The sequence below is a fragment of the Neolamprologus brichardi genome, chromosome 3 (genome assembly GCF_056152115.1).
Source record: "Neolamprologus brichardi isolate AB-2024 chromosome 3, ASM5615211v1, whole genome shotgun sequence".
Classification (NCBI taxonomy): Eukaryota; Metazoa; Chordata; class Actinopteri; order Cichliformes; family Cichlidae; genus Neolamprologus; species Neolamprologus brichardi.
In genome coordinates this window covers 3,305,001-3,330,034 of record NC_142106.1, presented here as the reverse complement: position 1 = coordinate 3,330,034, position 25,034 = coordinate 3,305,001, and the positions used below count along the sequence as shown (strand labels likewise).

The 25,034-nt window shown below is 42.4% G+C and overlaps 1 protein-coding gene across 3 annotated transcripts in view; it reads left to right on the top strand.

The window, feature by feature from the left end:
• Nucleotides 1-14,696: 14,696 nt before the first annotated feature.
• Nucleotides 14,697-25,034, top strand: part of LOC148103139 (uncharacterized) — a 193,774-nt gene continuing 183,436 nt past the window's right edge. For 2 of the 3 annotated variants that reach the window (XM_087838512.1, XM_087838519.1), the window contains exons 1-3: nt 22,115-22,479; nt 23,421-23,771; nt 25,030-25,034. The exon at nt 25,030-25,034 is cut by the window's right edge and continues 322 nt beyond it. In XM_087838512.1, coding sequence (XP_087694638.1) covers nt 22,443-22,479; nt 23,421-23,771; nt 25,030-25,034 — 393 coding nt within the window. In that variant the 5' untranslated portion in view covers nt 22,115-22,442. Of the gene's footprint in view, nt 14,906-22,114; nt 22,480-23,420; nt 23,772-25,029 lie in introns of those variants that run through there. The other variant, XM_087838513.1, reaches the window with a different exon arrangement.

The window sequence follows — 25,034 nt, the reverse complement described above, 5'->3', positions numbered from 1 at the left end:
AGTGATCACTGTGGGCCTCTCTCGGTTTTTATTACCACTGTTCATTTTAAAGCTCAGTTTTTAAACCCTTACGATTTAACTACAGCCCAGCCCATGCAGCAGTATATTAATGACTAACCTCGTATTGTGGATGGATTAGCGCAGTCATTCTCCTGACTGAAGTGTGATCCATTTACAGCATCCTGCCATGCGATTACATTTGTCCCTGACCTTTGGGAACCCTCACGTTAGCTTTTATCTAGTGGGAAAAAAAGTTAGCGTTCACCCTCCAGCTTCACTGTGTTTATATTATGCTAACCATAGCTGTGTACCTAGCCACCACATACCAGCTAGCCCAACTTCAGTAACACTACAAACACCACTGCTGTTTAGTTTTTCAATTCAATTCAATTTATCTATTGCCAAATCACAACAACAGTCGTTCAAGGTGATTTATATCATCACCTGCCGTGTGATAACCCTCCTCCAGGAACCCCCCATCCAAGGGAAATACACCACTCTCAAGGCGCTGCTTCTGCGGTGCTATTTCTTCTGGCTACTAGGAGCTTCAGCATCCAGGTGATAGTTCAAATTCAAATTCAAATTTTATTTGTCACATACACAGTCATACACAGTACGATATGCAGTGAAATGCTTACACAACTGCTCGTGACCTAAAGAAAAAAGAAAAGGCTATGAATAAGATAGGAAATAAATATGAAAATCAAAAAGGGTAAATTTAACTTGGAAGGAATAAAATAAAATAAAATAAAATATAAAAATTAAGTTAAAAATGAGATAACTGTACAACACAAATTAAAATGAAGGGTAAATTTAACAGGGAAAAAATAAGATAAAATCTATAAATTAAAGTTGAAAATAAAATAACTGTACAACAAAATACACAGTATAGAAATATATAAGAATGTATGAAGAAATATAAATATATATACACACACACACAATAACAGCAGCTGTACAAGTATTAACTGGAAATGAGGAATATAATGTCCAGTGTTGTGCAATCCACATTATTTAGTGTCTTGTGCAGTGCAAATATGCTTAAAGTGATTTAAGTGATGAAGTGAAAACAATGTCCAGAGTGTCCAGTGTGTGTAAGAACTATATGTGTGGGTCAGTACTGTGTGGTGGTGTGATTGAGAGACCGTATCGCCTGCGGGAAGAAGCTCCTCCTCAGTCTCTCTGTGTTGGTCTTCAGGGAGCAGAATCGCTTTCCTGACCTCAACAGAGAGAACAGTCCGTTGTTGGGGTGGCTGAGGTCCTTCACGATCTTCCTGGCCTTGGTCCAGCACCGCCTGCTGTAGATTGAGTGCAGGTCAGGGAGCTCGGAGCGGATGGTGCGCTCAGCTGATCGCACGACCCTCTGTAGAGCTCGTCTGTCCTGCATGGTGCTGTTCCCGAACCAGGTTAAGATGTTTCCCGTCAGGATGCTCTCTATGGTGCAGGAGTAAAAGTTCCTGAGCACCTTGGAGGGCAGTTGGAAGTCTCTCAAGCGTCTGAGGTGGTAGAGACGCTGACAGGCCTTTTTCACCACGGTGTTGATGTGACAGGACCATGACAAGTCCTGCGTGATGTGAACTCAGAGGTATTTGAAGCTGTCCACTCTCTCCACTGGGCACTCGTTGATGACGGGGGTCTGGTAGTTCCTCTCCTGCTTAGTGCTGAAGTCCACTATCAACTCCTTTGTCTTACTGACGTTTAGAAGGAGGTTGTTCCTCTGGCACCAGTTCTCCAGATTCCTAATCTCCTTCAGGTAGGCCGTCTCGTTGTTGTCAGAGATCAGGCCCACCACGACGGTGTCGTCAGCAAACTTGATGATGGTGGTGGAACTGGTAGTGGCCACACAGTCATATGTGTACAGGGAGTACAGCAGGGGGCTCAGAACACACCCCTGGTGGGCTCCAGCGCTGAGAGTAGTGGAAGCTGAGACATGTCCGCCCATCCTTACTGCCTGTGGTCTGCCAGTTAGGAAGTTGGAGATCCACTGACACATAGATGAGCTGAGTCCCAGATGCTCTAGCTTGGTGGTGAGTGTGGAGGGAATTATGGTATTAAATGCAGAGCTGTAGTCTATGAAGAGCATTTTAACATAATTCCCCCTTCTAGTGTCCAAGTGAGTAAGTGATATGTGGAGGAGATGAGAGATGGCATCGTCTGTGGAACGATTTGGTAAGCGAACTGTAGTGGGTCCAGTGTGTCTGGTAGTGAAGAAATGATGAAGTCTCTGACCAGGTGTTCAAAGCACTTCATCACTACTGAGGTGAGGGCTACAGGGCGATAGTCATTGAAAGAAGCAGGGTGGGGTTTCTTTGGGACAGGAACAATGATGGACTCTTTGAAGCATGTGGGGATCACCGACTGAGATAAAGAGATGTTGAATATCTCAGTGAACACAGGAGCTAGCTGGTATGCGCAGTCTCTGAGGATACAACCTGGGATGCCGTCTGGTCCTGCTGCTTTCCTGGTGTTCACTCTCTTGAAGGCTCTCCTTACTTCATGCTCGGAGATGACGAGCACGTTTCCGGTGCTGGCAGTATCTTCCTGTCTGCAGCCGTTTGCGCCGCTAGCACTAGCATCGTTGGAGTCCTTAGCTGCAGCCTCGAAGCGAGCATAGAAAGTGTTCAGCTCGTCTGCCAGAGTCATGGCCGTGTTCGTCATACCGGTTGTTGGTGCTTTATAATCCGTTATTGTCCTTAGTCCCCGCCACAGGCTCCTAGAGTCACTCCGTTGGAGTTGTGACTCTAGTTTCCTCCCGTAACGGTGCTTCGCCTCTTTCACCACCTTCCGCACGTTATATGACGCGGCTTTGTACGGGTCCATGTCCCCCGTCATGAGTCCCGTGTTGTAGGCAGCGGTGCGGGATCTCAGAGCGTCGCGGATGGTTTTATCCACCCGCGGCTTCTGGTTGGGAAACTTTGTGATAGTCTTTGTCTCCACGGTATCATCTGCTAGTTTCCCGATGAATCCCACAACCGCTTCCGTAAACACGTTGACATCATCATCGGAGCTGTTTCTAAACATATCCCAGTCTGCGTCGTCGAGTGCGTCCTGTAACGCGGCCACCGATTGATCCGTCCAGTGCGCGACCTTCCTCTGAACCGGAACTTCCTGTTTCAGCCTTTGTTTGTATTTTGGCATGAGGAAGATGGCGGCGTGATTGGATTTGCCAAACGGAGGGCGCGATTGTGCCTTGTAGCCATCCTTGACCGTAGTGTAGCAGTGGTCCAGTGTCCTTTCACCTCTGGTGGGGCAGGTGATATGTTGATAAAAGTTCGGCGCTGCGCTTTTGAGGTTGGCACTATTAAAGTCCCCCGTTACAATGAGCGCAGCGTCCCGGTGTTGTGTCTGGTGCTGTGTGAGTGCCTCATGCAGCTCGCATAAGGCGGTGACCATGTTCGCTTGTGGTGGAATATAAACGGCACTTATAATGACCAATGTAAACTCTCGAGGTAGATAAAAAGGACGACACATGATGGACAGTAGTTCCAGATTTGGTGTGCAGGAGCGTGTGAGAGGAACAACGTTCGCACTGTTGCACCAATTGTTGTTCACCATTAAACACACGCCGCCTCCCCTTCACTTCCCCGAGTCCCGTGTCCTGTCCATGCGGTGAACCGAGAAGAACTCAGCCGGCTGGATGGCGTGGTCCGGCACCGCTGGGTTCAGCCATGTCTCGGTGAAGCAGAGGAGATTGCAGTCCCGAATGTCTCTCTGGAACTTTATCCTGGCCCTGAGGTCATCAAGCTTGTTCTCCAGTGACTGGATGTTGGCAAGCAGGATGCTAGGCAGAGGTGTGCGGTGTGCACAAGCTCTCAGCCTGTTCCTGACACCGGCTTGTTTCCCTCGAGGCCGCTGCTTTGCGTCGCATCCTTTGTTCCCCCTCAAGATCTCACTCGGCCCACTCGGATCCGGAGTTAAAAGCTTCGAATTGTGAGCCAATAGAAACAAGAGTGTCACTGTAATACCTAATGTACCCAATGGTGATGATTTTGCGGATTTCCGACGGCATCTCCCACCGATTCTCCTGGGGGACTCCGACTCATCGATGGTGGTTGGGATCGCGGCACGGCGGCTGGGATCGCGGCACAGCGGCACCGTGGAAAAGGGCTGTTTTTTTTACCACCAGCGTTTTGGCTGCCTTGTAGTTTTAAGGCCTGGGGAAATGAGTCCGCCCCGCCAGCGCTGTGTAGCGGCCGTGACCACTGGCGATAAGAAAAGCCTGCTCTTCATAGAGGACTCACATTCGGGGTGATGTTTTCTGGATCCCAGAGGGAACTCTCGTGTCATCTTTGCATACCTCCACAATGGTATATTATTTAATCTTAATTTTGGGGGGCGGGGGGGATATTTCCCATGTACCACCACAGGGAGCCCAAGTACCACCACTGGTACGTGTACCACAGTTTGAGAATGACTGTCATAGAGTTTATCTTCTTACACCAGCTGCTGTTAACTGTGAAGAAAGATTATGTCCAGCAGAGATGTGGAGATGAGAGAGCTCCATCGAGGAAACAGAAACTGTTAGCATCCACTCGTCACCTCAGTCAGAGTCAGCATCAGGAAGTCCAAACTAACTTCATCTGTTCTCATGTCTTCATCTCAGTCCTTACTGTGCTCAGCTTTGTTCTAAAGAAAATACAACACAGCTCCATTTACAGCAAAAAAACTCATGAGTTTACAGGCTGACTTTAATGTGTTTCTACACATGCTTGTCCTCTGGTCATGTGATCATGTGGTTTGTAGGAACGCTCCTCTTCCTCAGAGGATCCACCTGTGCTTCCTCTCCTCTCTCCTCCACCTGCTACAGTGAGGGAACGTCCTCCATGATGGAGGAGCTGCTGGAAAGTGCTGAGAGTTTCCTCCAGAGTGAGACCTCTGTCACAGTTCAGAGGATCTACGGCAGTAGAGACCTTCATGGACACTAAAAGCCTCAAACACACAACAACAACATCACACTGACTCTACTCTGACATCACTGATCAATAATCAAAGAACACACAGATCAAACTGATTGATCAGCCATCAGAGGAGTCGGATCAATGGAGCTGCTTCTGTTCCTGATGTCCCCTGTTTGATCCTGGACCTGAACTCTCCCTGCAGAGGAGACACAAGACAGTCAGACACAGACACACACAGACACACACCTTTGACTTTAAGCAGCACTGTTTTCCCTCTCCAGATCTTCCCATAGACGAAACATCCATATCCTCCACTGTCTCCCTCTGTGGGGTGTTTCAGGGTCAGACTGAGGTCTCCAGTTTTCAGCAGGTCTTCATTCATCTTCGTTCGGGCTCTGTAAACCTGGTGCTGTTTGTAAGGCTGGTCAGAGACGTTCTCATACACGTGGACCTTCCTGTATTCAGGATCATAGCGTTCCCACCCCACTTCAGCATCTTCAGGCAGGTTTTGTGTGGTTTTGAAGGGCAGCTGGGCAGACTCCGCCCCCTCCTCCACCTGACAGAATGAGAAGACAACAAACACAACATGAGCTGTACAAAGTGTGATTGGTGTTCACAGAGCAGCATCATGTGACTCTTGTTCTGCACTAAATGAAGCGATGGAGTGGCGCCTCCTTCAGGCAGAGAAACAGCTCATGGAGAGAAATAATTATTAGAGCAAAAACAAGAGTGGAGCTGCAAATAAGGCCGAGAGGAATGCTGCAGAAAACTGTTCATGTGTGAATTCATAACTTCATAGATTTCTTTGAGCACTAAAATCAGAGCTGCTTCTATTTCTAATATGACAGCTGTACATTAGAGCTGGAACACTTTAAATGTGAGCCATAAAAACATGATACTCTACAAGTGCATTCAGCTCTGACACTGTCACATCATGAAGGAGACGTGGAAATCACGGACGGCACTGATGCGGCTAGGTAGGCATGGTAACTACTGGTAATCACGTGGCTACTGGCTACCGGCGAAATTACTGGAGGAAATCGGGACAGTAAGCCAATCTCTGTCTTAGCGCATTTGCGCCGCTGTGTGTTTTTGTGTTCTTCTTTTGCGGCTTATTCAGTGAATTTTGGTCTGATTGTGGTGAAACTTGGTGTGTAGAGTCAGTGATAGCCCTGGAAGCTAACCAGCCTGTCTTTAGCTGGTTACACGAAGTCTGGAGAATTTCTGGTTCGGTTTTGTTTGTTTAGCGGACCTCTGCGCATTTACGTAACTGCTCGTTTAATCACGGCTTGTTTTCGGAGTGTTTGGTGGTTGTAGAAATGGTTTATATGCCATTTTAGCTGAGATTCTGAGGTTTCTGTGGATACCACACATGGCTGGACTTATATTTCTCAACCCACATTATAACCAATTAAACGTGATCTTCTCCTTTTTGCCCCCGATACCGGGGGTGTGGGGCTTAAGTGGTTAAATCAGCTCTGTAATAAGGAAGTAAAGTAACAATATTCACTGAAGAAGTGTGTTTATGGTTTTGCATTTTGCCTTGGTTAGGATGGGTGGGGGGGTACTCAGTAAGTCACATGACTTCCTGCCATTTATTTTATGAGACGTCAGATGACTTACTGAGGCTGACCTGCAGGGCTTTAAAAGAGCAGCAGTCACAGGGTCTCTGGTCAGTGTTTCTCATCGTTTGAGCAGGCTTGAGTTTGGCTGCACAGCATCCACCAGCTTTATTTTACTGCAACTTTAAGATCAGGTAAGAGGCAGAAACTTTGTCATGCTTCAGTTCACTTTTTTACACTTTTTTACCTGTTTTAAAACTGACGGCAGTAAAAATGTCTATCCTGTTCAGTTCTTTAAGTCTTGCTGCCTGAAATTTGATGACTTTTCCTAAAGCAGAAAACTCCACAAGAGTTTCCATAAACAATCTGTAACATGGGTTATATTCAGTGGTTGAGAGGAGGCAGCAGAAACATTGAGCAGGACAGTCAAAAACTCACGACCACACTGGTACTGGGAATTCAACAGTGCTTGTCCTTTAATAGACACACTCTTCACCAACCTTACTCCCTGTTGAACGGCTGCTTTCTCGCTTATGAAGCGAGCAGTTTTCACAAAACCCCTAACGTCAGTCTGAGTCTGGGAGGTAAAGATATGAGGTGCGTCTCAGTCCAGACGTCCATTTGCAAGCATGTTTCTCCCATACTCTACACAGGGCAGTGGCACATACTTGTGACATCACTAAATGTTAAGATAGGTTGTCTTAAAGACACATCACACAATTCTGACTGTTACAAATCTTTAAATGTTCAGAAACGTGTTAATAAAAGGCTGGAGCATGACAGCATGCACAAAGAGCAAAAAACATTACAGTAAAATAAGGTTTGTCACAGAGAGACAACCCCCACCTCCTACTCTCCACACCATCTCTGGAGTCACTGAGCACACTGAACGTTTAAAAATAGCATCATTTAGATGGTTTATTTTCACTATATTTTTCCACTAATGACAACGAATCACACAATTTGCCATTCATTGTTTAACTTGAAGCATTTAATGTTGACTCAAGCAACCAATGTTTTAATTAAATCACAGAAGACGTCACTCTGCGTCTGAGTTTGAGTGTCTGGGAACAAACAATATTTCATTTTGTTTGCTTGTTTTTTTTCATTATTTGCACTAAAGTTAACAGGGATGCATGAAAAACATAAACATAAACATATAAAACATAAAAACATTCATGTCGCTTTAAAGTGTCAGTGTTTCTCATTTGTGGGGTGGCTGTAGTTCAGGTGGTAGAGCAGTTCCTATTACTATTGGGAAGGTTTGTGGTTTGATCCCTGGCTGCCCCAGTCTGCATGCCAAGTATCCTTGGGCAAGATGCTAACCCATGTTGCTCTCCGATGCATCTATTTGATTGTAAATGTGCATAAATGCTTAGATTGAGAGAACTTAAAGCACTGAAGAAAATGCTTGGGTGAGTGTGGCATATGAAGTGCTTTGAGTGCTCTGTGACATTAGAAAAGCCCTATATAAGAATCAGCCCATTTATTTAACATTAAAAAAGTACCTAGTACCAAGAAATACCACCTAATGAAACGCCCTAAAAATCGCAAAATCACATTTTTACAGTGTTTCACAGACATGTGCCGTTACAAACGTCCACACTAAAATCTGACAGCTTATCTTACTGACACCATGAATGCTCTTGAAACATCCATGAGGGTTTCTGATTTTGAAGAAAGACTGTTTTTAAAAAACTATCACAGCTATCAGCAGAATCTGTGCTCCTCACTGTCCCCTTTCTTTAGTGTGATGGCCTGTTAATAAAATATAAATGCAATGCTGCAGTAGTTTTTTTTATTATTATTCCTGCTAGTAAGAGGTCATTGTAACTTACTGTTGTTCTGTTGTTTTTCTCTGTGATTTTGTTGTACAGCTGCTGATCCCTTCCTGGTGTGATCTCATCATGGATGTCACCAACACCCTAGTTGATTAAATCTTTTCCTTTGTGGATCTGCTGAAAGAATGTGCAGACAAGTTGGACAAATTGGCCAACGAGTTGGAGGAAAATAAGAAAAATGTTAATGTCACTAAAGTTGTTGGTAGTACTGTGTCTGTAGGTGGGGCAGCTGCCATGACTTTAGCTGGTGTAGCAACCTTGTTCACAGGTGGAGCAGCATTACCTGTTATAGCTGCTGGTGGTGCAATAGCATCCTGGGTTGGTTTAGCTACCAATGTGACTACTGATGTTGTGGATGCCATCATTTCAAGTTCCACCTTAAAAGAGGCAGAAGATTAAACAAGATTAAAAACCTTCATGCAAAAATTGAGAAACTTGTAGAGTCACTGAAAAAGGAAGTGCAGAGGAGAGCAGAGCACAATGGTTCCTGCGGCGATGTGATGGAATACATCCTGAGAGCGATGGCCTAACGCAACGGACTGAAACTGCACGACAGTGTCAGTTTAAAAAAATATCATGTCTTATGTCTTCAAAGATGTGATGTCGGTGGAAGATCTTTTTCATCATACTGGTGTCAGTAGGCCTGTCTGTCCTTTCCCAAGCATCCAGAGCAGGAAAACCTGTGGCTAAACGTGTGGCAGGAAAAGCAGCAGGGAAAGCTGTTGGTAAGTATCAAAGAAAATCCAATTACATTTTATTTCTATTGTGCCAAGTCACAACAGTGATTGAAAGGTAAAGACCCTGCAAAAAATAGAGGAGTGTCAACAATTAGACGACCCCCTACAAGCAAGCACTTTGACAACTGTGGAAAACTCCCTGTTAACAGGAAGAAACCTCCAGCAGAACCAGACTCAGGCAGGGGCAGACCTTGTTTGTAAAGGGAATTTAGAAGACATCCTGATAATAATGAATTGCAGTAGTGCAGCCTAGACATATTAACATGCTGTTTTTAGACTTGATCAATAGCATTAATAATCATGTGCAGTTCCACATGATTATTATAATTATTATTATAATTATGCAGGATAATCCAGCACATTAACATCCACCTCGAGGACATAAGGAGAGAGGAAACACAGGACCATGAAGTGGCCTGAAGTATAAGTGCCACACAGGCTCATGTCAAAAGTCTCTGATGTTGTATAACATAAATCCTATAGAACCAAGAAAGATTTATCTCCTCTGTCATCTCGAGGACGAGGATCTGGACATTACTGAGAAAAGTGAAATCTTGGCAATATTTCTAAGCTTATACAGAGACCTCTGTGACATTTTTCCCTCCATCCAGGAGGTTGTGTTTTTGAGTGCACTTATGTTAACCATGCAATAAAACTTACATCCACCAAGGTCACCGTCTAACTTAGAAATTATGATTCTTACAAGTGTGCTGTGCTTGACCTCTGACATCTTCAAGGTGAATTTTATTACAGTTTAAGATGTCTCAAATCCTACATGGTGCCACGACTTTTGCCAACTATTCCTTCATTTGTATTATTAACCAAAAACCTCACCCTGTGTAAATCCTTTACATTAGGCAGAAGACTTGTTCAGTTATGTGCTTAGAATGCAGAATATCTAAAATAGTGCTGTTTTATTTTCCATATTGTCAGGATAGGTCGGTGGCAAAATGAGCAACAGCAGGTGACAAAAGTACTGGAAGGAACTTGTGCTTTTCTTGGATCACTTGTGTGACTTTCAGTAGCAAAAACTTAGGTGAACGCAAAAAAAGAAGAACATTTATTTATCACCCTACCCTGTGAATTGTGACCCTGTGAATGTGGCAGGTCTTTCCAAATCAGCATCTGACTCTCTTCCAATTATAGAAAAGTGGAGGCCAAGATCGACTCAGACATCACTACTGTGAGAGCAATAAAGAGCCTTCAGCATACAGTTGAAATCAGTGATGCACACTGGGGGGAACTCTAATCTTACAGCTGCTATCACAAAACCATATCATAGAGTCCCAAACCAGAACAAATGCACCATCTGAAATGGTAAAGAAGAACCAAAGCAGGCTCGTACTCTGGCACCAACCACCATGACACCACAACTGGCCAAAACAAAGTCACAACCCTAGTGTAGTTGTAGTGCTGGAAAACTCAAAAACAATTGTATGCCACACAGTGATGAGATCATTATTGAATGACTTCCTCCTTCTGTTGGGGTGGGCACGTATCTGTCGTCTGGTTTCAGGTCCAGAATTACAAAAGCGAGTACACCCCTAAGTGAAAATGTCCAAACTGGGCCCAAAGTGTCAATATTTTGTGTGGCCACCATTATTTTCCAACACTGCCTTAACTTTGTCGGGCATGAAGTTCACTAAAGCTTCATAGGGTGCCTCTTCCGCTCCTCCACGATGACATCATGGAGCTGGTGGATGTTAGAGACTTTGCGATTCTCCACCTTGCGTTTAAGGATGCCCCACAGATGCTCAATAAGGTTTAAGTACCTTTACCCCCAGTAGGCACTGGTCTTATTAGAGGTGTGTTTGGGGTTGTTATTATGTTGAGGTGAAGGGGAATCATGCTCTGCTTCAGTATGTCACAGTACATGTTGGCATTCATGGTTACCTCTATTATCTGTAGCTCCCCAGTGCCAGCAGCACTCATGCAGCCCTAAACAGTAACATCCCACCAGCATCTTTGACTGTGGACAAGACACACTGCCACACACCCTTGACACCATCTGAACCAAATAAGTTTATCTTGATCTCATCAGACCACAGGTAATCCATGTCCTTAGTCTGTTAGTCTGCAGCAAACTGTTTTCAGGCTTTCTTGTGCATTATCCTTAGAAGAGACTTCCTTCTGGGACAACAGCCATGTTATGCAGTTTGTGGCGTATTGTCTGAGCACTGACAGGCTTACCCTGCACCACTTCAACCTCTGCAGCAATGGTGGCTGCAATTTCTGCAGAGGTTGTTCAGCAATGAACAAAGATTAGCAATGTTAGTACTAACTTGGTTTTAAAGTCTTTACTTTAAAATATAGTAATAGTTCAATAGCTAACTTTAATCCTACAGAGATCTGATGATTTTGTGGATAATTAAAGTCAGTCAGATATCCACAAACACAACAAGCTGAAAGTCAGTGATGCTGCTCGGTTTGCAGTCCTGAATATCACGGCACAAGCAGGATCCACTGCACTGTTAATGTTAGCTGTGTTATGTTGCTGCCTCTGTTCCGTGGTGTCGAGCCAAACGGACTTTAACGTGTGTTTGAACGAGCTGACGGTTTCAGTGTGGGAGAAAGTACTCAGGGCCTTCAAGTTACACACTATGAAAGGCAGCAACAAGTTTAATGTTCAGAAACCTAAAGTCTGTATCAGCAGCAGAATGGAGCTAAAAATAAATGTTTGTTTCAGTTCTATGAAGCTTTGAGTATTTTGGATCAGTAGCACTGCTGTGTTTGTTGCATCATATTGCTGTAATTGTTTATATGCTTTATATATTCTGAGGTAAGTTGATCTATAGTGTTACATCATATTCTATAAGGATGTTATGTGTTTGTATACTTTCTGCCCAGTTTGACCCATTTAGCAGAAGTCAGCCTGTTGTAACATTGATGAAGCGCTAATGAATCAATACAGGCTAGGTATTGAGTGAAATATTATGGTTATTATTAATAAGAAGATTTAGGAATGCTACTGGAGCTGATGGGCAGTAATTAATAAATACACACAACACAAAATGCTTTTGCAGGTACCATGTATTTAACCAAACCCCAAAGAAAAACAAGAAAAGAAAAGGAATACTTAATCACTCCTGCTGCAGCTATTCAATTAATCAAAAACCCAGTGGGGGTGCACAAAGACAACTAAGCAAATTCTTCTGGCTTATACCAAGCAATATAGATTCTCAAAACCCAGTTCCCCATAAATAACACATGTTAACATTAAAAACACTGATCCACACTGAAGTCCATGAGTTTTATCTGAATGTCCATGAGAGATGTCCAAGCGCTATTGTCCATAAACGGGGGAATGGTGTGTATGAGTGTGGAAATCAGTATATTTGGAAAATGGGGACAGAGCATCGTCTTTGATAGCTTCCTACCCAACCAGTGGAAGCTTCGATTGCAGAATGAGTCCTGCTCCTAGCCGCTCATTGGCTCGCCATCCTTTTTCATACCCCAAAAAAGGTTCACCTGGCCTGCATTAAATAAACAAGGCCAATAAGAAATCACAAGAATACTACAAAAATGTCAGCCAATTAAGCTAAATACATGAAGTTATTCTTGTTCCTGTGTACACAATTTATAAATAAATAAAAAACAGTATATTTAACCAAGAAGGATTTAACTGAAACATTTCAACTTGTAGCTTCACAGCATTTTTTATTCAACAAATATCGGTCAAATCAAGATCAAATTGTTTGGACCGGCAGCAGCCAATTAGCATCAGCTGGTAGCAATACAAACAGTCAATTAAAAGTTCAAACTCACCAATTCCATTCTGTTCAGTGCACAACAACACTCTGGCTCTGGCTCACAGTAACCAGCATCTAAGTTGCATAAGTTAGTGGGTGTTAAAAGAAGCATTAAAACGGGAAAAGCAAGTGTTTGCCAACACAAACCTGCAACAGCTCTGTCACCTGGCTTGCCTCCACGCATCTGACAGGAGGAAGCCAGGACAGGCTTACTATGACCCACATGCCGTCCGATTGGCTGAGCAAAGTCATGTGGTTGGAGTCATGTACCTGCGATGCATTCAATGGCAGGAATAAGTGCAGGAAACAGATTTCACTCTGGGTTACACTGTTTAAACGTTCAGTGTGCTCAGTGACTCTAACACCACCCCTGTGTACTCAATGGATGGTGTGGGGAGGAGGGGGCGGGGCTTGTCTGTCTGTGTTGGCCCTGCTTCTCACCCAATCACAGCTGAGTAGAGACAAACAGCATAGTGTTACCACGTAGCTGTAGCTTCATGTTAATCTAGTGTATAACAATGTTTTTGCTCTTTGTCCAGACTTTTATTAACACGTCCAAGTTTTGTGTGAAAAAGTTTGTTTTCCAGGAATCAACACAGTTTTAAAATTGTCACTAATAAGTTTTTATTTTTTTACTGGATGAGCAGCTTGTTTGTGCTGCTCAGAGGTAACTAAATAAAGTTCATCTGTCTCACAGATACAAAGCTACTATTTACACTTTAGGCTGAAACACAGTCAGAGTGTCAGGGTGACCATCCCACAGCATCTGCTGGACTCCTTAAGTGATGTTTACTTGGACCCGGAGCTGCAGACACGAACCCCAGGAGCAGGAAGGATGCAGGAGCACTTTGGCAACAGTCCTCCTGCAATATTCATTTATAATAGATGATCTTAAAGCACTAAATCACTGGTTAATCCACAGGCCTGTGACCCTTTATTAACAGACATCAACTATAATATTCTACATTCATCATCCCTACATTAATCATATCTAGTCTTATTCAGGACCATTATCTCAAAATATTTTTTTCCTAAAAAATACAGTAAAATAAATAAAAACTATGTCTCACAGTGTGAAAAATTTCTTTTTCACTGATGGTATATATTATTTATCGCTCTCACTCACATCACTTTTCCCCCCCATTTATCAGTGTCTGTTTTCCACCTTTGAACTGTCACAGTCTGGCAAGTCCAAACAAAATATTCACAAAAGGCACAGGAGCGCAAGGAACAGTCCAAAACAAATGGTTTACAAAACCAAAAAGATAAAATAAAATAAAACAAAATACCAGAGCTCGGGGAACAGAGGGTCAAAAACATCACGGCATGCCTGAGCTGAAGACTGAGCAGAAAACTCAGCTGGTAACAGAGCTTGTTACTTGTAACGCTGTTACTTGTAACGCTGTTACTTGTAACGCTGTTACTTGTAACGCTGTTACTTGTAACGCTGTTACTTGTAACGCCGTTGTTGCAAACAGTGGTTGTTTGTTGCCTTGATTAGAGTCCAGATCATGTTACTCACTGATATTTTTTTTTCGAGTCCCACGATATTTTTGATGACCAGCACTTTAGCTTTCTTTGATGATCCATTTAGTTTAATTAATATTTTACAGTTTGTCGTCCAGGTACTTAGATTTTTTCTTTTTACTTTTTTTACTTTGTTATGCTGCATAACAAAGTTTTTTTTTTTTTGTGGCTATTTCAGTGTTTTGCTTAAGTCTTTAGATATGAGACTTTTAATGTTTGTTTAAGCACAAATGTAATTTTTTTTTTTGAGAAACTTTAAAAACCTACTGTCAGTTTTGTAAAGTTTAAAATTCAATTTCTAAATGTTAGTTTAAAATGGGAGCAGAATAATCCCACAGAGCAGCAAGCACATGTTACTAAAAGCAGTGCAGGGTCAGCCTTGTAGACATTACATGTCGTTTCTCCTCTGAGTTTAATTGTGAAAGTGGATTGCAATAAAAATATTTTATTTTGAAGGATCAACAGGAACTTATCAGGACTGCTCTAACTTAAGAGGACCAAACCTTTAGTGCAGCAGCAGCTGTGTGTATTTGTTATGAGGACTTTAACTGGAGATGAAGATGTTGCTGCCACTCCTGCTCCTCGTACTCGGTAAGAGCGCTCTTTGAATGCAAACACAACGACACAGCTGTTTGTGCTTTTAGACAACAAAGTCTGTAACATGAGTTAACTGGATGAAGCCACTCACTGTATGTGTTTCAGTGGGCAGCCAAGATACTAAAACACTTCAGATTATTTTCTGTTTGGAAGAAACCGTGTTTTATTCAAATTTATGATCTCAAATATGTTTCAGCAAGATCTCTGATCATGTTTTAAACCTCACACTTGACTTTCTGGAAAAAAAACTTCTAATATAAAGTTCTGTGATATTTTTATGCAAGTGTATTATACATACACATCTTTATCATAAATAGTATATTTAAAAGGCCTGTACTTATGGTGAAATAGATTTTGTTACAGTATAAAAATTAAAATCCACTGTTGAAGGGAGGGCATCACATCTCGTCCCACTTCCTGCTGATATGGATCAGCCACAGCAGAATAAACAGGAAGACAGTCTTGTGGAATTTTTGCAGGGTGGCTGTTTCCTCCAGTTGTTTTAAAGGGCATATACTACGGAGCTCCGCAAGGGACATGGGAGAAAAAAAAAATTAAGACGGACTTTTGCGAGATAAACTTTTGCGAGATCCCGAGTTTGTTTTGGGAGATCTCGTAAAAGTTTTAGCCGCATTCTTCAGAGGCCGCCAGTTCAAAGCCGACCGGGAGGTTGAGGCACGATGTGCCGTGAAAGCAGTGTTCCTCCAGGCTGTAGTAGGTCTCAACCTCCCGTTAGCTTCGAGCTAGTGGGTGTCAGATCTCCGAAAACGTCGGAGCACTTTTGCAAATATGTGATGTCTTGTAAACCGAGCAGGTATCTGACGTTTACACAACTACATTCACGCCTCAAAATATCTTTAACGTTTATTTTGTGACCCAGAAAGAGTAATATTACAACTAAGTAGCTGCCGCCATTGTTGGAATTCTAGTTTTGCGAGATCCCAAGTCAGTTTTGCGAGATCTCGAGTCAGTTTTGCGAGATCCCGAGTTAGTTTTGCGAGATCCCGAGTCAGTTTTTCGAGATCCCAAGTCAGTTTTGCGAGATCCCGAGTCAGTTTTTCGAGATCCCAAGTCAGTTTTGCGAGATCCCGAGTTAGTTTTGCGAGATCCCGCAAAAGTTCATCATATTTTTTTTTCTCTCATGTCCCTTGCGGGGCTCCGTAGTATACAAAGCGGTGGTTCCCAAACTTTTTTCTTTTTTTGCTAGCGCCCCCCCCCCCCCACCAACTCTCTCTCTCTCACACACACACACACACACACACACACACACACACTCCATCCACACACACACACCCATATTTTGTTTTCCAAGTCCATTGCAGTGTACTTCACAACTCAAACCTTTAGTAAAACCATCTTTATGGTGTAATTATTTTACGTATAGTTTTTTTTTCCTGTGTTATAATATTCAACGTTGCTGGCAATACATTTTTCAAAAAATGCCTCTCTGTGCAAAATGGGTTTAAAAATACAAACTGTAAAACTGTTGCTGTGGAATACTGTTTGTCCGTGATTTGGACAGGGGGAACAAACTGTGGCAGGTTCAGCCTGATATTATTTGTATCCCATTGTAACTTTAATGTATAACGAGCTAACATTACCAACATCTCATTATAAGAACTGTTTGTGAACTAAAAATCAAGAATGTGGGATAATGTTTGTCCGTGATTTGGAGAGCCCAGCAACAAAGGCGAAACAAATTCCCTCGGTGGTATCTACCTTCATCATATGTTCTAGCCTTTGGTTTGAAAGTATATTTGGTGATGCTCTGCTTTGCGTTTGTGTGGGAGCCCCATCAAAAAACCTGTCCATTACGCTAGCAGTGTCCAAGCTATCTTTTTTTTTAAATTTATACCCCCCCCTCCTCGCAGTGGCCCCCCAATATGGGAACCACTGAGTTAAAGTATTATCAGCAAACTGAAGTTAATGGAAGCGAGTTAGAATGATGTTATCCACTGAGTTTAGTCCACTGAGTCCACTGAGTCCACTGTCCACTTTGTCAGGGGCTGGGTCTGTGATCCAGCATTTTGAGTTCATTGTGTATTTTTGGAGTTGTTATATAATATTAAATATATGTTTAATTCTTGTGTTGCCATTATTAATTTTCAAGCCTTTTACCACAAACTTAGTCACTGCTCGGTGACATTCGTCTATCCTGGCCTGAAAGGAGACGCTACCGGTAGACTGCAGCGAGAACTGCCAGCATCTGAGCCAGACTCTGTCTGTCTCATCATGGTCACCTAAATGCACAGTAAAGGCAAGTTTTGTAATAAGGCAGATCGCGCTAACATAATATGCACTGTTAGTTGATTATTTACCTGCCGCATTAACGGGAGAGGACGTGCAAACGTTACCGCTGCTGCTGGGTTGAGATTCATGAGTCCGGAGCGGAATTAAAAACACGACATTCATTTAAGGTCATCGCGTGTTTTGTGACCAAATGCTTTTGCATATTCGTTGTGTTTCCTCCCTTAAATGAAATATCTACTTTGCAAGTATTACAAGTTGCCCTGTTGTCATCCGTTCTCGTAAAGTATAAACAAACTTTTGAGAGTTTAAGCCGCTTAGGCGCCATGTTTCCTGCCAGGTAAATGACGCTCCGCAATGTGGTGACGTCATTCGGGGCGACTGGAATCAATAAGGGAATCGTTTGCAAAAATGGCAAAAATGGCAAACAATTCCAAGGAATTGAAATAGTGGGAATCGGTTCTCAACAAGAACCGGGTTTCGATACCCATCCCTAATCGCAATGAAGCCAGGCAATACTAACGAGAGTTACTCAATATTCCAGCGACGAGTAGCTCAGAGCCCCTGCTTTAAGAAGAGCTGGAAATCACCGGAGATCAGCTGTAGGTGCGTGGGCCATGGGCGGGAGCCCAATCAGAGCTCCGCCCACGCAGACAGGTAGGAGAGAGAGAGAGAGAGAGCAAGGCGAGGGGAGCGGAGAGAGTAAAACAACAAGCCCTGGCCACACTGGGCTGGCCGGGGTGGCACAGGGACCATGACACCCTTGCAGCAAAAAAAACATAATATTCCAGAAACACGCTTTGCCGATCCGATCAGCTGTTCATAACACTTCCTACATTGAAATAGACGTCAGCCCGTACAATCGCATGTCCACCATTACCTGCCCGAAACCGGAAGTGACGTCATTTTCGCGGAAAATTTAGTTTTTTACTTGTATGCCTTATAAGCCAATACCGATGTTTTTAAAAGTCAAGTTTGACTCTATGCATTTCTGAATAGTTTCTGGCATGCTTAGAACTCAAATTACACTCCTTTAAATAGTTTATTTTGATGCATATGCTGTTTTCTTTGCAAATCTGCATTATAGGATTGTTTTTTGTTTTTCTGCAATATATAAAAAATGGTGTATCTCAAAAATAAAACTATGAAGACACTCAAAAAATTTCCTGTTGTTGTAAACTATTTTTTGCAACTTTTTTGTATTTAAACATATTATTAAAATCTGGGCTATAATGGTTGTATTGATTTATGATCCCAAAAATGGCTCTACAGCATGTAAAAATATAATGTAAGCTCTGGCGGACTTGGTTCTATGGTAGGTCTTAAAGGGTTAAAGTACGCAGCCTTAACGGTCCACAAGGGCCGTGTACTCAAAGACCGCTAAGACTGGAAGTGCGAGGCTTGTAAAATGGGACGGTCTAGCCTCTGTCGCGCTGCCCAGGTTGCCTAGCAACCATTATACTAACAGCTGGAAACGTTTTATACAGCTTTGTTTGACAGAAATGAAGGAGAACATATCTTGTTCATTTGTTTGACTGTTTCTACATGAGCTTTGTGTGATTTAATGAGTATCTGAGGCTGAGACCACAGGACTGTAAAACATGATTGTTGGGCTTCATTTCTGTACTGAACAGTTATTTAAGATTATAACAATTAGTTAATGTTGTTCATGAGTTCAAAGTCATCTCACTGTGGTAATGAAAATATAATATGGCCAATATTATAGTTATCATATTAATCATTATTAGTTTTTACAGCAGTGAGTTTGAACTCTGTCAAACACTGAGCTTCAGTAAAGATTCAAGTTGCAGTTGTTTATATTTCCTATCACCTTAAATCTTCACTCAAAGACAAGTATCTGTGACAGTGTATATATAGATGTGTTATATATCAGAGACAAATGTTCCTTCAGTATGTTGGCATTACTAAATTTGGCTCAATGCTTATATATATGTGTAAAAAGCAAATGTACGAGCTGTGATAACTGTGTCTGATAGAATGAAGAGTAGACTGATATATGAAATATTCCTTTATTGGGTGAGAAAATCAGACCATGTCATAACTGCTTTAAGTCATACAGAATAGATATCAGAGCCTTAAAAGCAAGAAATCAGATGGTTTACAGGAAGCCAAAGCTGAAGCTTTATGAGTGTCTGTATCATTTACATGATTTATTATCGCTTTATTTTACTGGAACTTTAACCTCCTAAGACCTGAACTCTTCCACTGCATATATTTTTAATTTCTCTTTGATATTTGGGCTGATTGGGACCCGATGAATGTAAAAACAAAGAATTACCAAAGACTTTTACCTGATTTTTCTTTCTAACAAAGTGAGAGCCACATATCAATCAATCAATCAATCAATCAATCAATCAATCAATCAATCAATCTTTATTTATAAAGCACTTTTCATACAAAGATGTAGCACAAAGTGCTTTACATGGTTAAAAGCAGCCCACCCCACCCTCCAACTCACTCCCCACACTCTCATCAACATAAACATGAGGATATTCGATAGACCAGTAGCAGTATAATGTCCTTGTAAGTGGATATCAGGCCCTTGTAGAGCAAAATTGAGTATTTTAGTCTAAATAACCCAAAATGTGATGTCCACATATGTGGACGGCAGGTCCTAGGAGGTTAAGATCAGTAAAGCTTTGTCATGCTTTATATCACTTTATCTTACACTCAGCGCTGTCATTGCTTCCTTCCTTCAGAACACAGCAGCTCAGAGATCATCCAGATCTGCGTGTCATGTATTTGTAACAACACACAGGCTGTTTGGGCCACAGCCAACAGCCAGTTTCCTCTAACCTCACACTGCAGCACACTATATCTGCTCCTCAGTAACCCTTACATCCTGTTTGGGTTCAATTTGACCAGTGAAAATACCTTCAGTGTTCCTTTCTTTAAGTCTTTTTGCCTGAAATTTGTGGAAAAGTGGAAAACTCTACAATAGTTTTTATCAACAATCGTTAAAGGTTCTGAAATGAATATGTAAAATATGACATTAAAACATGTAACATGAAACTGCAGCTCTGCAGAACAACAACCATTGCTGTTTACTCCCAAGAGGGAGTGGATGGGGAGCTGTTAGGAAGTCTGATGTTAGGAAGCCTCACAGATCTGGAAATCTCATCCTACTGTAAAAAACACTTGAGACTCAAGTGAGGAAACCTGAGCACAGTCTTATCTTTTAAATGTACATATTTGTAATTAATTAAAAATCAAGCGCTGTGCCAGTTTCCGGCTTTGCTTGAGAGTGTGTCCAGCAAACCTGATGATACAGACTCTTAAAATCAAACACATCCAAACTCTGAGGCTGTGAGTAAAACACTGAGGCCAAGAACAGCTGTAATCCTGTGTGATTATTACAGGAAGCACAGCCGTCTGTTCTCTCTCTGACTTTATAAACTGATTTATTGGGATCAACACGAATGTTAACAGAGGGAGAATTTTACTGATTGTCTTAAAAGCAATGCACCAATTTAATAACTCGGTGTAGAAAGTAATTTGTTACACTACTTGTTACATTACATTTACGTTACTGTGTAATACAACCTGGTTGTCTTAGAGTTATCACATACCAATATAAACCTGAGGCTGACACACCCACACAAATCTGGTAACATTTTATATCACTGATGATTTAACAGTTTTTACTGAGCCAATTTTAATGGCTTTAAACTGGAGAAGGCACCAGTAGGAAGTTTTTGGTTTGACTCTACTAGCACACTAGTGAGTACATGTTTTCAGATTCTAGACAAGATATTGTTTTTGATATAATTCATTTATTCTATAGAATCAAACATCGAGGGATAGAAATACATTTTTATGGATTCCTGCACATATCTGTGTAGAAGGAAATGAACAGGCTGATACGTTTGTTAAAGGTGCAATAAGACAGAATCATGTAGATATGAATATAAACACAGTAAAGATGAGGTTAAAAATGGTCTGTATTTGTATAGTGCTTTACTAGTCCCTAAGGACCCCAAAGCGCTTTACACAACCAGTCATCCACCCATTCACACACTGGTGATAGCAGCTACATTGTAGCCACTGACAGAGGCGAGGCTGCCGGACACTGGCGCCACCGGGCCTGTGACCACCACCAGTAGGCAACGGGTGAAGTGTCTTGCCCAAGGACACAACGACCGAGACTGTCCAAGCCGGGGCTCGAACCAGCAACCTTCTGATTACAAGGCGAACTCCCAACTCTTGAGCCACGATCGCCACCTTAAAAGTATAATTAAGGTGAAGTTAATGGAAAAGTGGCAGGCATGATGGGACAGAGAGGGTAAAGGTAGATAGTGAGACCGTAGAAGAAGTCAGAGAAGTAAAAAAAACGAGGATATAATTTCGAGGGTAAGATTTGGTCACACAGGGTTAAATAGCACACTTAAAAAGATGAATAAGCATGAGACCGGAGGCATTTGATCATGTAATGTTAGAATGTGGTAAATATAGGTGGGAAAGGCAAATACAGAAATCTGAATTACAGAAAAATACGGTTCAATTAAGGGTAACATAACTATTTCAAATGGGTGTGAAACCGGTGTGATTCTGCATTGTGTCTGATAAAAAAGGTAAAAGAAAGAAAGGCCTCCAAGTAAATAATTTGCCCACTCCAGCTACGACCAAATACAAACAGTGGGGAAGAGGGTTAGCTCAACCCACCACAACTTCCAAGCTAGCAAGAAGTATATATTCATGCTAGCATTTATGGCGCCTAAAACACATTTATGATACATACATACTACACACTTGTAACATCTAACAAAAACAGGCTTAATAATGACAATAATTGAACTAAAATCACAATCAGAAATTGGGAAAGAAATTATACCAACCTCTCCCACGGGGGAATTGTAGAAAAGGGGAGAGGGAAAAGGGGCACACTGTATTTATAGGGTTGCACCAAAGAAGAAGAAGAAAAGAATGAGGAGGGGCTCTAACTGATAATGAACATAACTACAGGCTTGGAGGTCCTAAAAGTCAGGTATAAAAGGAACAGTTTGGGGGTTTAGGACACATTTTGTGTAATTATAACACTGTGATTTATGACCCTGTTACAGGTGCAGGTCATGGAGTTTATAGAGCGATATTTGTGTTTTTAAGAGCAACAGGTGTTTATATGAAAACAAAGGTCTGAACGATGTCCAGAAGGTGGCGGTAATGCACCTGAAGCTGTTTGCCAACCGCTACAAAAAGACAGAAGAAGAAGAAGCAGCAGCAGGCTGTGGTGGTATCGAACACTAACGGAATTTTCTCCCGGAGGATGAAGACGTTGCTGACGTCACTGCTCCTCGTGCTCGGTAGGAAAATCGCTCTGATCCCGTTTGAAGGCGCACGCGCTCACTCAGGCGTTCCTTCAAACAATGAGAAGTGTGACGTGAGTTTACTGTGAATCCGCGCGCTGTCCTGAACTTTACCATGTGATAAACCGTGTGTGTCCGCGGCCTGGTGGGGGCGCCGTTGCTCTGTATCCGCTCTTCATGACGCACTGGAGCAAATATTTAACCCTCACGTGACCCGGCTGAGGGCACCGACCTGTTTGTCGGACAGTAATGATGCGGTAACTGGACTCTTAGCTGGGCTGTTGCTGCTGCAGAGTTTGTGTTATGTTGTGTTTTTAACTGGCAGCGAGTGAAGCTGTAGATCATTTAAACATAAGATATAGTTCATCTTCTTCTCTATAAATCCTCTTTTTCCAGCAACACTGAAAACAACACACTGTTAAAACAACAACAATATAATGGAAGCCATTATTGACAGTCACCTCATGCACTGTTTGTATATCCACGTCCACACATATTCTGCACAGTTAGCTGCTGTTGAGTAAAAGCAGCGAGCAGCAGACGTCCACAGACATCTGACTTAAGATGAAGATAAAAAGTAAAAAGCAGGTTTTCTTCTGTTTTCTGCTTCATGTGTGCTGAGTCAACAATGTCGCGTTGATTAGACGACTAAGCAGCGTCTAAATGTCCGGGTTTAAATCTGAGGCTGTCAAGACGTCGAGCAGGAATTTGCAAAGTGCTGGAAGCTCAAAAAAATCTCTTCCTTCTCTTTTCAACAAGCTCAGAAGATGTTTTTCACCGCGGTGTAAGGAAGTCGTCACTAATCTCTGCTGCCTTTGAAACATCCGTTGGTTTTGTGTAATTACTCATTGTGTGGCTGTGATGGACGTTGTGTGTTTGTCACTTCCTGAAGCCAACTAAAACACTCAGTTTGTGTTCTTGTTTGTGTCTCCTGCCAGTTTCCCAGCATGCCCTGACTGCGGTGGTGGAGGTGTATGAGGGCGTAATGTCTGTCCTGTTGCCCTGCAAGTACTCGGGTTTTATCCCTGAGGACGACCCCACGGTGCTGTGGACTCGTAGTGATCTCAATCCTAAATCTGTCCATGTGAGACGAGAAGAAGCAGATGATCTCAGAGGGCAAAACCAGCGTTACAGCGGGCGCACGGCGATGAGACCTGATGCTCTGGACTCTCTAGACTTCAGCCTCACTCTGAGAAACCCAACAAAGACTGACAGCAGCAACTACACCTGCTCCATCAGCGATGGGACAGAAGATCAGAGACTGAGAGACATCCAGCTGCAGGTCAAAGGTCAGTAATTAACCTGACCTGAACAGAATGAACGTGTTGGGCTCTTATAAAGTAAGACGTCTGTTAGTGGACTGGTGGTGCTGAGAGAAGCTTTAATGAAGTCAGTCAGGAAAAGACCCTGAAGATCCCAGTGTGTGATCCAAACAGACACCGTCTCTGCTTTTAAGATTAGACGTCAGACTTTCATTTTGATAAAGCTTCCTGTGATCTGGATCTTAGTACTCCTCGTTCTTCCCCATCACCAAGTCATGCTCATAGATCTTTGAATTCTGTGTAAAACAAACTCGAGTGTTCTCACAGATGGATGAAGGTGAAATCCACGTGGTAAGAAAATAGATGGAGGAACCTAATTAGAAAGGGAGAGATTCAAGTTGTGCTTTGACTATCAGTCATTGCTAACAGCTAACCTGTAGCTTTTACATGTTTCAGTGCAAGTAAGGAATAATCCAACAATAGCTCTTCAAACCTGATTAAAACCCATGTTAATACACACTGTATGTGTTTGCATCATATATAGTCAGGACTGCTACACTATCTAACTGGCAGTGTGAGCGATGGTGGTCCAGCCCATTAAAATAATAGTCAGTCTGTCGGCATCTCTCGGGTTTCATTACAACTGTTCATTTTAAAGCTCCGTTTTTAAGAGCTTAGTTTGTTTTGCAGGATGTTTCACAATATGAATATATGTAATTTATCAAACACGTCATATACAAAACTAATATGTGATTAAAACTATGACATTACATGTAAGCTTTAAGTCTAACGTCTCTTCTTCTCCTGTCCTCTTTCTTATCTTTGTCCATCTTCTTTTCTCTCCCTGTGAATTACAGCAGCTGGACCTTTAGCTGCGACACACTGTGAGACAAACTGCACACAGACAGTTTGTGTGTTTGCTGATGTTTGTTAACACTGCATTTGAAATTAGCCGACACTTAAAAAAACATCACGCGGTGTCCGCTCGCTTCTCCAGTGCGAGCTCGATTCTGTAGTGCTGCAGACGCGACTTACGGACACGTGCACTCCCACTTCAAGCCCGAGTATAAACACTAAACCTAAAGTCAGCCTGTTTTGAAAATGTAAGAAGTAGAAAGTTCAGATACCTGAAAAATTTACTTAAGTAGCAACGTATTTGTACTTTGTTACTTGTGACTCAGTAACATTGATACCCAGATCCAGCAGGTCACGACTATGCTATTACTTACAGTGTGTCTGCTGTTTCTTCTTCTACTGTTGATATTGTAGTTTCTCGTCCTCTCAGACCAG